Source organism: Egretta garzetta, unplaced genomic scaffold, assembly GCF_000687185.1.
Source record: "Egretta garzetta isolate BGI_Z169 unplaced genomic scaffold, ASM68718v1 scaffold72, whole genome shotgun sequence".
Lineage (NCBI taxonomy): Eukaryota > Metazoa > Chordata > Aves > Pelecaniformes > Ardeidae > Egretta > Egretta garzetta.
The window spans coordinates 2,498,340-2,512,989 of record NW_009259032.1 but is presented as its reverse complement, the minus strand read 5'-3'; the positions used below and the strand labels follow the sequence as shown (position 1 = coordinate 2,512,989).

General features: G+C 44.1%; 1 protein-coding gene across 1 annotated transcript in view; it reads right to left on the bottom strand.

The window, feature by feature from the left end:
- The window catches only part of UNC5C (unc-5 netrin receptor C), a 166,868-nt gene that overhangs the window by 17,982 nt on the left and 134,236 nt on the right, over window positions 1–14,650 (bottom strand). Inside the window, exons 11-14 of the mRNA XM_009634765.2 lie at window positions 13,216–13,272; window positions 11,539–11,730; window positions 9,930–10,274; window positions 7,014–7,101 (exon numbers count right to left, since the gene is read on the bottom strand). Of these exons, the coding sequence (XP_009633060.1) occupies window positions 7,014–7,101; window positions 9,930–10,274; window positions 11,539–11,730; window positions 13,216–13,272 (682 nt within the window). The remainder of the gene's footprint in view (window positions 1–7,013; window positions 7,102–9,929; window positions 10,275–11,538; window positions 11,731–13,215; window positions 13,273–14,650) is intronic.

Here is a 14,650-nt window from a genome sequence, read left to right as displayed (position 1 = left end):
TCTTCCGAGACATCTCAAACACTCTGCAGATAAAGGAACTGATAGAGCAGCCTGTAAGATGAGCTGTGAGCTTTTAACTAAAAGGTAATTTGGGCAGGGGGATATCACAACCACTGACTCACTGACCACTGCCTCAAATCACCCACTGACTCAAAAGAGGAGCAGACAGAGCACGCGTGCTATTTAGCATGGGGAGCGGGGAAGGTGTGTCTAAGCAAGGGATAAAAGCCACAAGCTATCAAAGACTCTGGGAAAAAAAATTGAAGATGGACACACCCCCCCATTGGCCGGACCAACGCTGGAACCCGGACCGGTGCGCTCTCTCGCTCTCTCTCATTTTACTCTTTTTTCCTTTGTCTCTTTAGTAAGGAGCACGTGGCGAACGACAAGAATTTCTGCTTCTAGCTATGGAATAAAAGGTTTTGCCTACCTACAGACCTGGTGTTTTGTATACCCTTCTCCAACCACAGGGAATCAGCTGATCTCCTCCGTGTTGAAAGGTTTTTTTGAGGATACCGGCTCCCTTCTCCTTGGGGGGGGGGTAAGGGATGCCGACTCTCTATCTGGATCTAAGCAGGAAGGGTCGGGCAGCGACCTCTCGGGGATAAATCCGGGAGAGGTCCCAGCAGTGGTGAGCCCTGGCTGTGTGGGAAAAGCAAGAGCTTCGCTGCTACCCAACTCTGTTAAGGAATTTAAAGTGATGGGCACCTTAATTCACACTGAGAGTGTTGGCGAACCTGAGGTACCTCTCCCTCCTTGCCTGGCGGGACGTGACACAGATGCGTATCTGAGTCTGGCACCAAAAAGTTAGGGAGCACCGCTGGTCACGATGACTCTCCTCCACCACCCACTTCATGCAGATACTGACCCACCTCAGGTCTCTACCAGTTTGGGGACTGCAAGTGACCGAACTACTTTAAACCTTTAAGAACCGACAGAGAAGTTCTCAAGAGGTGTGAAACAGGGGTCAGTGTCGCTGAACAGCTGAAATCCCAGCTCTACTGAGGTCAGTGCTAAACCTCTTCCTGACTACTGTGAGGCCAGGATGTCTACTCACAATGTGGAAAGCAATGTAAAAAGCAACACAATCATTCAATTTACAGAAAACAGTAAATAAGGAATAATTGCAAGTAACAATGAGAGCCAAAAAATAATGCAAAAGATTTGGAGAGGCTAAAAAATAAAATCCTATTAGTTGCACAGCAGCGCTCACACTTCCAGAGCAAAGCAAGTTCCAAACAGAGTTATTTAGTAGCAAAGAAAAGCAATAAAAGTGAAAAAGATCTCAGGTGAGCTTACTGCAATGCAGCAGGCATCAACCTGTAATGTGACACAGTGGCAAAAGCCAAATCTGATTTCTAGGGCTGTATGGGACAAGGCATGTCAGAGCACGCTGAGGTGCTATTCCCTTTCCTATCCAGCTGTAATGTGGCTGCAGGTAGCAGGGTGTTTAGGGACCACACTGAGATCTCAGAAATAAACACCTGAATCCCGGAGGAATGAGGCTAAACCACGCAATGGCACACAGAGCAGAGCGGTACCCTATGGCAACTGACAGGAAAAAGGAACAAAAATGTCTTGACAGATCTTTTCTTATTTCTCACTCTTTCTAACTTCCAAACAAAAGGATTATGCCTTACTATAGCTAATGAGAACAGAAACAGATGCAGCAGACAAGATATATTATACAAGAGATATTAATCTTTCTGCTTCAAGGCATAAACGCAACACTAATTGATGGGATTAGTAAACAACAAATTCCCCTGAAGACAGGTTATTGTCTAGTCATTCATTACGAGCAATTTTCTGCCTTCTCCTGGAGCAGGTGATGCAGCACCAGCAAAGCCAGGATCCTGGCCTAGACGAGCAAGTGCCTGCTGTAATCGAGTACTGCAATTTCTGTGCTACAGATCGCAGGAGATCCAGCACAACCACAGACACAGGGGAGCATACAGAGCAGGGGAGTTGCCTCCTCTAAAGCAGAAAGACCTTTGAGCAGGTATCTTCAAAACTGTGGGCCAGAACCTACTTTTAGGCTGTTAGCCAAAAAGGAAGCCCAAACCCCAACAAAATCCCATCCACACGTGCTTCACTTCAGGCTTGCAGCAGTCGTGGGACGACTTACTAGGTGGGACTGGGCATTCAGCTGTGCTAGTATGACCCCAAAGTCACTTCACTGCAGGCAAAAGACAGCTTTTTGTTTTGCAAAGATATGACTGAGACTAAAATTCAATCCCCTGTTTAGCATTGCTATTAAAAGGCACTAACAGTAACTGAAAGGTCTTCAGATATTTTTAGATGTCGTCCCATCCCGCACCGCTTATCAAGAACAGTCACCTTTATTTAAAAGCTAACAAACTTCTATTCACTGTATCTGGTCCCTTTGCAATCAAATTTGTGTTTTTAATGGGATTACTCATTCGAAACCATCTCCCTGTAACAAGCCAGACCATATTCATTAAGGTAGCTGTCAGACAGCAGATGTGAGCACAACTAGAGAAATCTCTGCTCCTCAGTGGGCCTACATCGCGCTCCCTGGCACCGTGCGTAGATGTAACAGGCAATCCCAGCAGCTCAGGAAGCACGGGATGGAGCAGGGAGAGGGGAATGGCTACTCATAGCAACAGATGGCAACCCTTCTACACAGCTTAGCCAAAAGTCAGAGGGAAGACATTTTAGTTCTCCTTTCATTGCTGGGGTTTTATTTTTAGTATGTGTTCCTTCTTAGGTTTCAAACTTAGTATTCTTGACTGACCCTGGTTCTTCTTCAAGTCTATCTTCAGAAGGAAAATTATCTGAAAAGTTTTCCTCCCCTTTCCCTCATGCTCTGGTCTTTTTATTTTGAATTTTTCAATTATAATGACTGGCACTTCATGAAATTGTCTTCTGGAGTTGCAAAGTAATTTTGTTTATGCAACTGAGATATAGAAGGAAGGTGGAGAAATGAGATGTGGAAGACTTCAATATCTTTTATTTCACATGACTAAGCTTAGAGTTTATTGGTGAAAAAGGCAACATTGCTCCTTGGATCAAACTCATTGATCAGCTGCGTGACTTTAATATAAAGGCTATACATATACTGTGAAGCCACTGATCCAAATCTTGATATGGCTCACCCAACTATTCTCTCTTTTAAGGTAGATAATTTGGAAGTTGCACAATTTATGTGTATCTTCCACCAGGATCTTCAGAAGCACTGCTTGCTCCGTTCTTCAGGGTTGTCACATTTTGTGGGCACGGCGACATCCACTCTCATTTGCATCACCTCCTGTGTGATGGATTATACAGGAGTGTCCTTCACTGTGCCATATTTAGTGCAGTTCTTGCCTCTGATTAGAGTATGCAAGAGTAGCTCCACCTAAAGCTGTGCAAGCTCGGCAGGGGTTCACGCGGGAACACGGGAACTGCCATACAAGATCAAACCAGTGGTCCATCAAGGCCCAGACCCTGTCTAGCACTGACCAGTGCCAGATGTTTCCAAAGGAAGCATGCAGCTCCACTAATTTAGCTCACAGCTAAATTTGGTTTTTAACCCAAAGCAGTCAAGAAAATCCTGAAGGTTGGAGGTTTATACTCATGCTATTTAATCCTTAATCGTGTAAGACCTAGGCTTTCACAGGTGCTTATGGGAACAGGCTCTTGCCAGGTACTGGTCACAACAATGCGTTTATTTTATAGGTGAAACCACAGCTCAAGAAGTCATCTCTCCTTGCAAATCTCGTACATCCCCAGACTAAGGCAGAGACCATCTGATCACCACTTAAAAAGGAAATGAGCTTCAAGACAGAAACCTGCAGATAGCTGTAAAACATTCTCATAGGTTTGTCTTTTTTCCATTATATCTGTCTATATACACACACATATATGTACGTGCACAAACCCACAAACACACATAGATATCCTTTTCCTCGCTGTAGCTACTTCATAAAGTACATGGACCTTTCCAGGAGGTCAGCATGAATCTCTCATGCCAGTCAGGGATCGGAGCCTGGTAGCTGCTTGCCACCCATCCTGCCCCAACTGATGGGCAGAATGAGGATGAGCTTGCAGTGCAGGAGCAGGAAAGCCAACCTGCTGGCCTATCAGCCTCAGAAAAGAGAAAACCCACCGTGCCACAAGGGCGCCAACACACTTTGAGAAAAACAACTGCCTCCAAGTGACGATTATCGCAAGCCATCAGAACCCCAATTCGCCGCAGAAGGACAGTGCTATTAGGGTGACCTTCCTGCTCTCACATGCTTTGATGGATATGAAATGGAATAAATAGAGTGTCTTGGAAAGCTCTCCTAACCAATCTGCAAGGCAACACGAAGAGTGATATTACTGGGTTATGAAGTCTCTCAAACGTCTGTACTACAGGTTTCAGAGACTAACTGCGGAAACGTATTAGGGAAACAAAGGAAGGGAAAGAAAAGGGGAATTTGCAGGACTCTGAGGATAACAGACTTCCTGTTTCAGCTCGACCGTTCAGAAGTAATTTCATATTTCTACAAACAAAGCGTGAGCTAAATCTTAAGTTGCTGGAGGTATGTGAGCTGTGATGGTACACCCCTCTGTTGCTGCACTGGTTCCATTGAGGGTAGCACTACGGGGTGAGCACATTCTCACCTCAGTGGCAGTTGTGCATCAAGATTCTAACTTAATTTCTGATTATAACACCCATTTTATAGTTTCCTATATGTCCCATTCCAAACTACATTGACACATGACAGGACTTTTCAGCCCATACACATTTACACAGTGCACATGAAAATAAACACCAGGTCTCACAGGGTTTACTGAACACACTCCAGTTACCACTTTGACAGGAAAGTGGATGTCTGCAGTTAGTCCTTACTGTGGACTATCACTCTCTGCTGGGAGAGCTTTAAGAGTGCAGCAGCGGATTTAAAAAACAATTACGCTGCACACTAACTTGTGGTACCCATACGACTCCAATTAGACAAAGCAACGTCTGTGGCCCATGCAGTCAGAAAAAAAGAGGCTTTGATGGAGCTGCAGCTCTGCTACAGAAAGTGAAGTGTCTGGTAACACAGTCCTGCAGCAGGAGACCATTACAGCTGGGTGCTGGGTGCCACTCACCCTTTTCTGCTTCGTGGGCACCTGGGGAAAGGGAGCAGGTAACAGGGGAGGATGTTACCCTCCTGCAGTGTTTAAGCCCTTTTTGGTGACTATTCGGTTCCAAGTGATCTAGACAACACCCGAAAAGCTCCATTTTAAATGTCCTAGAAGTGGTTGGTTTCCATGTGCATGAAGAGCCTGGCATGCTGGAAGGGCGCTGAAAAACTGCCATAAATCAAATAAGGAGCTGGGGTCTGTGTGCCCAGGAAGCGCCTCCCACCGTGATGGGATGAGCCCTGCTGCCCTGACGGCCGAGGCAGCTTGCTCGCTACTCTCCTCACTTCTCAACATCTGCATTACAGGGGAGGATTCACACCTTCCCGTTCACTTCTGCAGGTGCACTTAAGCACACTTGCTCAGTTTGGCAGAACACAGCGCTTTTCCCGATACAGGTTAACCTATCCTTCCATCCCCCGTGTGATCTGCTGAGTAACAGCTATCACAAAGCACGCAGAGGAGGCTTTATGACCCTCGAAGAAAATAAATCAGACTGGCGTGTGACATTGTTTGTCCACAGCTGCACGAGTAAGGAGGCAGGGATTCCCTCCATAACTGGCTGGAAAGAAAATAATTGCACATATAGCTCCTCCTAGGAATGAAATAAATTTTTTTTTTGCAAGCATTAGATATTTTAAAAAGGGACATTTGGAGGCAAGCTGAATAACAGGGGATGCCTTCTGCTTTTAATTTTTTTTCTTCCTTCAGGAAAGAGCCCGTTTTCAATGCTGTTTATAAGTGTCTTTAAAACACAGCCAAAAGTAATAGGAATACAATCAATACTAGATATGAACAGAGACACTTTTTCTGTAGCTGCAATTAGCTATTTTCAAAGAGCAGGCGATGAATAATGTATGCAAAAGGGTGGGTGGAGGGGTTATTTATTTTTTTTCTTTAAGCAGATTATTTTATCATGGGTGAAAGACTACCAAGCTAAAGAATAGTGTTCAATATCACACAGTGTATAAACAGCTGTGGCTTAGCACATAATAAAAGCCATTAAGGGGCTGAGCCAAAACATGTATCTAGCTATGAGGAGGGGAAAGAGGCAAAGTACCGTGTAATGATGGCTTAGATTCACATTTGCCATTCAGCCTTTGTGCACATGAGTCCATTCTGCAGCCTAAGATCTTGCCTTTCTCTTCATTAGGTTTTCCTAAACTGCTTCAAATGGTATCTTGGAGTTTTCGGGAACTCTTTTTTTTTATGCCAAAGCTGCTCGATCACTCAGTAGACATTAAGATCTAGAATACAAATTGGCCACACATGCAGATAACAGATGAGAACAACAGGGGTCATCCCAACATTGGCTCTGGGTGGCCCTCGGTGTGCTGTCCCTGGGGCTAAGCAGGACAACCACTTGCCTACTTCTACCTCGGAGCAAGGAGGGGTGAAGGACACCAAAAGCTTTGGCTCCATCCACTTCACTGCATGGACTAGCCAAGCCCATGAAGGGTAAAATAAAAATTCGCCTTCATTGTAACAGGAGAGGAGATTTTCCAAGCCAGGTGCTCGGGCAGCTGTCCCTCTGCTGAGCCGATTTGTCACCTCACTCCTCCGCTCCCTTCTCCTTTGCAGCACGGGTCTTTATTAAGAGATTACCTCACACCTTCTCTGCCGCACCAAACTCACGCTGGCACATTCTCCTCGCTTCTGGCTAGGATTCAGCATCACCCCAGCTTGAGGGCTTGCCGCAGAATGCAACGCTTGGTTAGAAAAGCAAAAGTCTGAGCTGGTTCTGTGGCAAAGTTTATCCTTGGCTTTGCTCGCATTGAGCTCCAAGTCAGCAACTAGCTTCAATGCAGTTGACTTTGCATAAGCACATTACCACAGGTCTTTAGTTACTACATTTTTCCCCGCTGCTAATATACAAGCAAATAAAGGCAGTCCTTTACCTCATGTTCTCCTTCCTGTGAACTGTCACATACATTTCATAGACTCTTCCTTGTGGAACGGCCCCCGCTGGGATCAGCAAGCTTACTCCTGCAGAACACAAGAGACACAAAAGACAAAATGGAGAAAAAAGAGGTGAAGAGGAGTGACAGGAGAGGCAGAAGACTAAGCCTGTGATGCCCGATTTCCACCCAACTTCGCCAGCAGACTCTAAATGACCTCAGAAACTCAGGAGAAAAAGTATTTACTGCAACTCTGGTGTCTCTGGTGGTCAGGTGGTCTGTTCTTACTTCTCTTGTGCGTCAGCACTGAAATAGGGGAGTGGAGAAGAGGATTTTCTTCCCTTCCATTTTATTTTATTTAAAGAGCAGACAGATGGTTACGCTGCTGCTTACTTTGTAAAATGATGGAAAAACGAACAACTCTGACTAAAACTTCCAACAGCTGTAATGGGACATCTCTCCCTAGGCAATTCTTACTTAATTAAAATTGAGAACGAAAGACAGTGCAGCACTGTCCCAGGAAGCAACAAGAACTACTTGTTTTCTGAAAGATGGCTTCTGCAACTGGTATACTGTCTTTTAATGCACTCAGCTTCTAATTAGACTACCACCGAGACAAAATTGGGCTTCTTGGTATTTTGAATGTGCCTAGTCCTGTAGAGTGCCTCAAAATTCAGGTATCCAACCTTGAAAAAAAATGTGGGCAAATATGTTCTGTGCCCTTTGCAGTGCTGGTTAGCTGCACGCTTGATTACAAAGCACTGTTCTTACATTACTGACATTTCAGGAATGTAGCAAGTGACCTGCCAGAAAAGAGAGAGTCCTGTCGGTACACGACAAACATGGCACACGGAGCAGCTATTTCACTCTGCTGGACACGTCTCAGCCAGCTGTCTTTGCAGATGTGGATTAGCTGAGAATCAGTGGCAAGGATTTTAATACAGTTATTACTACGCAGCTGAAAACAAACCTCCAGGCCGATTATTTGCATATATACATATGCACAAGAGAGGCTTAATAGAAACTTTGCATGGCCCCGCCTCTCCTCTTTAGCATACATGGTTTGGTTATGCTGGTGCCCTCCCATGTGTCGGTGCACAGGGGCTCAGTCCCATACCTGGCTTTGAAGGGGAGGGATTAGCTAGGAAACCATTTTCCACGAATGCCTTCTGACACTTGTTTCTTTACAGGCCTGTTACGACCTTACCTGTGCATGTTCTCAGCTGTAACAGGGCAGGCATAGCATAAATGAAGGGCTTTGATCATATCACTAGGAGGATATACATACATCTAGAAGCAGCTCGGAGGCATACACGGTAGCAGCCGACAGATTGATGTATTTTACAAAACTTATTTTAATCATTTTGAAGCAATAAATAACCTTTTTTTTCTTTACAAATTGATATTAATATATGTGAATTAAATGTGTCTAATAGACTTTGCTGATGACATGCACCACCGTGGCAAAAGAAACCTGAGTATTAATATCTACCTCCAGCTGCTACTTAGAGAAATGTGAAATCCACGTATAGCATGAATTTCCAACATTGCTCAGCAGTCAGCACCAGATATCTTCAGGTAGTTCAGCTTTCACTCAGGCTTTTCAATTTAATAGCTATTTTTGCCCCCTGTTCCACAGTAGCTCAGAGAGGAGGGCTAGTGCTCACCGACCACTTTTGGCTGCTTCCTGGGCAGTGTGGGGCTTGCGTCCTGGAAGGACCAAACCACCTAGGTCCCAGGCCACCTTGGCGTTTTGCTTTCTCCATAACGTCGACAAGCAAGAAAAGATCCAGCAAAGGAGCAAGAGACAAGGGTCAGCACTACTTCCTCGGTCAGGGCACTGTGCTGTAAAATGGCCAAGAACTGACGACCACAGGGAAAGGAGGAAGGCAGAAAAGCTGTGAGACCTTGAGCTATTTCATCGGGGAGATTATGGTCTCACATGTACTGTGGTCCTACCTGGACTGAGAGCTCCAGAGAAAACAGGCAGGGAGACTCCTGGCCACTGTATAGCCTGCATGTCCCCCCCATCCAGCGTTCTACATGTTTGATTCGACTTCAGATGTTAATGTTTCTCTTCATTAGCATGCCAAACCCACGGGAACAGCCAGGTGCTGAATTTCCTTTGAATATCAACACTTCACGTAAGAACCAAACAGCAGTATGGCTCTCCTGAAAAACGCGACTGCGAGAGCCGAGCTCTCCCAAGGCTTCCCAGTTGCTCCCTGGGTGCTCTGAAACTGCCTCCCGGTGCCAGCGTGGCTTGAAGGGAGCCCAGCAGCCTGGCCTCGTACTGTATGAGAAAGAATGAGCAGCACTTTGCAATTACATCAAAAGGCACTCGCTGCTCGGTGCCCCTCTTTCCTAGTTGTAAAACCAGTAACAATATGTATAGCAAGGAGAGAAACATAGAAAAGACACTTCTGGGTATGTAATGTGTGCAGGAAAAAAGCCTTCCAAAAATTAGCATTCTGCTGTCCTACTTGAGTATGACACAGTCTGAGATGAATTGGAAGTGGAACAACCAGTTTGTTTTTTAATTAATTTGTCCTTTTTATGTGTGATGACAAGATTGAGGCTTTCTGGCTTGGAAGCCCTTTTCTAGAGCTGCATGAAAGGAAAAGGTCAAGGATGCTAAATCTCACTTCTCACAGGGAAGCTCTAAAGCCTCACAAGACTCAGAAAGTGGCTAAGAGCCCTGCAATATTCTGTTAAAAAGGTGGCCAAGACTTTGGGAAAAGAATACTCAAAGTACCTCAGTAGACCTGAATGGGTGGAAAAAAAAAATCTGTTTGTTCTGAACAAAGACAAGGCAGAGTCCCAGGAGTGATCCTGCTTTTTCTTCATAAAAGCAAGCTAACTCCACTTAAAAACAGAAACCAACTGAGCCTTTAAGCCAACAGAGCTAGCACTTACCTGAATTGGGAATTACTAGGTGACCTCCTAAAGAGTTGAAGGTCCCAAATGCAGTGCACGATGGGTCTGTTTGCCGAGCAAGGCTCTGGTTTTTCATATTCAGGGTCTCATTCTCCAGCAGAGACTGTGTAATCTGTGGGGACAGCTTGGCAGAGAAGTCAGAGAGGTCATCCTGGGGAGTGACTGCGCCAGAGGTGTTATAAACCTTGATTTTCAGGTTGGGCAGAGGGTCCAGGATGGGAGAATTGGTCATTGGGATTTTATCAGAGACGTCATGCAAGGCGTAAACTGGACCCCTGTACATGGCTGCAGCAGAAGTGAGGTCTGGTGGTACCGCCAGGAGGTCTGCATTGGAGATGAGAAGGAAGGACTGTATTACTTCTCTATTCTGATGACTTTATTCTGGGCAACGATTTGAGTTTGCATTTTGCATTTGGCATTTCGTACCAAAGGTTAAGATATGCAAAGTCCTTGCAGACTGACCTTGGTCTCCTTTTTCATGCATCTCTTCAGCAAACTCCCAGGGCCTGTATTGCCCCAGCCACTATGGAACCTAATTGTCATACAAAATTACAGCACGTTTCTGCTCTAAGGATTTTTCATTGGGATTATTTTTCCAGGCTGCACTCAGATTTCTAGCATGACATGCTTCGCTTCAGGGCAAGATGTTCTCCATACTCAGTAGATCTAGTTTTATCAACTAATACCCCCTCCCTAAATGCAAAGTGAGAATCATTAAGCAATTGATCTAATTGGTCTAACCACAGCATTCCTGAAATAAAAGACAGACAAACCCACAAAGTCATTGTGCCCACGACTACTCCCCACAGCAGGGGATTAGTACCTGCATCAGAGTTTTTGGAGACCTGTTTTAAAACTATCCCCAGCAAAGAAAATGACACTTCTGCTAATCGTCCACGTGACAACTCTCTTGTCACCTTAGCTCTTACTTTGATTTATTCTTTTTGCACACATACTGGGAAAAAAGAGGAACTCTACAGCCTAAATACAGGGTCTGAAAAAGCCAGCACTAACTTTAGAGTGGGTTTTTTTCTGGCCAGTGAAGTCTGGAAATAATCAAGCTGCTATGCATCAGTGATAAAAATGCTCATTATTAAATTATGTACTACCGCAACTTCTACATTGTCTGTTGGAAGTACAGTACTCCTTAAACTACTATTTATGCCTGCGGAGACAGGGCACAGTAAAAAAGGCTATTAGTGAAACAAAGGGGAGGAAGTTGTGATAGAATTACTGTACTGTAATATCACTGCTGTGATGAATCCTGCCTCCGTTGTTTCCGTCAGAGCTTTCCCTTTGATTTAAATTTGAGCTGGACCTGTATTTCCATAAATGTCTCTGTGTTTCACTCTCACATTCACGCTCTCTCTTCAGAAGTTAAATCCCCCTGCTTTATGCTCTTGAGCACATCTGAAAAATGCCAACGTGGGTTTTCAGCACTTGACCATCAGAAACAAATGGATATCATCTTTCTCCCTTTTATGAAGTGCCAACAAGCATCCCGCGAATATCATTCATGCAGCCCAAGAGACCATAACCTTATAGCGTCTCCCTGAATTGGTCAACATGGAGAGAAATGACAACTAACCTTGCCTTGCAGCCTTGATGTTAACAGGCTGAAATCCCCCATTTAGCGCCGAGGAGTCGATAATATCTGACTCAAAGTCTCGGTGGTTCTTGCGATAGACAAACAGGGCCACAACCACGGAAATAGCCAGGCACACGATCACGGCTATGACGATCCCGACGTAGAGAGCAACATCATCCGAGTCAGGAGCAGCTAGAGGGAGAGAGGCCGGGAACCTTGAAGAAATGTTCTCCTGACAGGGACTTTCAAGAAAACACATTCTTATAATTCGCGTTTCCTGCAGATATTTACTACTTTTTTTATAGGTTAATTTAAAATCCATTTCCAAAGCTATATAACAGGTCTGTGCCCTTTTGATGGAAAATTATCTTTTGATTTCTCTCTAACTTGTGTTCTAACTCTTTACCTATCTACTCATTCATCTATCTAGTACCTAGGCTGTGAACTACTAAGCATAACACACATGAGACTTAGTATCATGAAACAAATTCACCCTGCGAAATAAAATAGTATGTCTTAGTGATATAGCATCTTAATATTGGTATTTAGTGGTTCATCTGATGACAAAAAAAAAGTAGGTTTTCAAACTTGAGAAGCCTTGTTTTTTAACTAAAAAAAAAAAAGGTCAACCCCTCCCCCCCCCCCAAGTCCATTTTATATGGAATACCTGGAATATCAGGATGTGTCTTTGAGATTGCTTTTTTTCTGAACTATAAAGTGTCAAGCTATTTTTCTTTCCATGCATTTCCCTTTAAAAAAAATAATCTAGTAAAACAGAGAATCAAACACTGAATTCTCATCAGTGGCATTAACACATCCATATTTGGCTACAAGCCGAAGCAAGCACAAGAAGTAATGTGGTAATTTACGAAAAGGAACCCAGATTTATTAGAGCTGTCTTGCGAGAAAATGGCTATGATATTTCTACTAGCTGTTTATACCATATCTTCAGCACTAATTCCAGGCTAATCTCTAGCATCGTTATCCACTCGACATTTTTTTACCAAAAGGTCTGAATATATGACCAAAATTTGATGTGTTTCTATACAGTGAAGAATCCCAGTTTTAGAGATAGTGTAATGTAAAAAGGAAGTGCAAAACCAAATCAGACTTTTTTAGTACCCCATTTTTGTTAGTTGGAAACATGTGAAACAATTTTTATTTTATTTTTTTTTTGTTCCCTGCCTTCTAGCCATTTCAGCCAGGCTGCCCTCCAGCGCAGAGGTGAGAGCTGGCAGATGTTGAAAAGGACTGATCAATCTCTGTAAGCTCTTAGCTATCAGACCTTCAATGCACCAGCCTTGAAACACCACATTTTTTTTCCTCAGCAGTTCAGGAAACAGATCTCCGAGTTCCAGCGCAAAGAAAAGTTACCCCTCCACCACATCTCTTCCATTTGCCACGGAAATTTTAACGAGAAGAGGGTTCATTCTCTCCAGGCTCTGCCTCTAATTTTCTCTTCTCCCAGTTTCCTTGTGCATAAGGGCCGTGATCATTCTGTGTCAACCCGCTGACAGCGAAACACTGCGATGGCTGTCAAGAGAGCAGCATGCCACTTACGCTGCCCAGTAGGTCCCTCTTTGCCCAGTCACACGGAGCTGGCGTAACAGTAAAGCTTGACCCAAGGAACAGAACCAAATTAGCACCCAGGAACGTAAAATCAAACGTTAAACTTACAAGAAAATCCATATTCATTCTGTGTTCTCTGTTCAGTTGAAATAGGATAAATGAAACCTTAAAAAGAAAGAAATTAAACAAAAATGGGAACAAAATCAAATTAATGAGGAGAACAAAAAAGGGAAGCATGAAAAATGGTTTAATTAAAAAAAAAAAGAAGGAAAAGAAACTGATGGCACTTTAAAATTCTGATACAGCACAGAATTATGATTTTGCATCCCCTGTCTCCTCCAGAGCCTTACTAAGAATTAATAAGCAGGCAGATTGAATTTCTAAGCCAAAATCGGTCTCGAGTCACTAACTTTGGAGTGCTTAAAGTCTTTCTTTTATTGAGCATAAACTCTAATGGATCTAATTTATTTCAGACATCAAGGGTCATTAGCATACGGAAAGTCTTTTTTTCCCTATCCCTGCCATATGCTTTAATTCCCAGGACATGTTCGGTGAGGCTCTAAACAGTTTTTTTATTTAATTATAGTAGCTTGCTGTTGATCTAATAGAGCTAAAGGAGACCTGTCGCCACTGGTCAGAGGTTAAATACCCGTTCGCTGAGCAGAGTCCATGCACAAAGCCCTCTCTCTGTATTTCCCTGGAATTATTTTATCCTGGCTTTAATACATGCTCAATAGGAATTCCTCAGGGAGCAAAGAATTTGTCAGCAAACGGGAAACTGAGTGGCTTCTCTTCAAAATTATTACAAAATCAATGAGGCCCCTGGGGTCATAACATTATTTATTTGAAATCATTGCAAGCACCGTATATCGACAAAATCATAACACAATTTACAGCTGTATTTTGGAACGGATAAATAAGAGAGATCGTTTCCTTTGTCTTTTCTTTCTAGAGCTCCTACAGCACGGCATGCTGGAGCTGCTTAGCTCCTATGCGAGTCCTATGAACTTGCTAAGCACCTCCCAGCTGCTTTCCATCCGTATGGAAACAAGTGAAATGCTCCCAGTCCTGGAAAGGTAAATGACAAATCCAAAGTAAGAGGGGCAGTCTCTGTCAGGGATGGGATTAGAATCAGTGTAAGACCAAAGGTACCTCTCCCCCCATCACCTTCCCTTCAGTGCTTTTGAAGGGAATTTCACCCTTTGCCCCTCGGATCGCACTGCGAGGAGCTTGCACAGCCAGGGGCTCCTGCCGGTGAAATGAAACTGGAAAATGCACAGGGCCACATTACGGGCAGACCGGAGTAATCATCTCCAGCTCCCCAAAAGGCTGAGCTTGGGCACTCGGCATCTGTTGTGCCTTACACAGCTCTTCCTGCTTGGCTGCACGGCTTGCTAATGAAGACACCACCTATCCCGATCTCAGGTATAAACATACCTCCCCCCACCAAAGTTTCCAGACATTAACTACCACATAAATGCTACCTTAACTGAACTACCAGCTGTACTGGGTTTGTGAGGCAAGGGTTTGGTAGCGGGGGGGG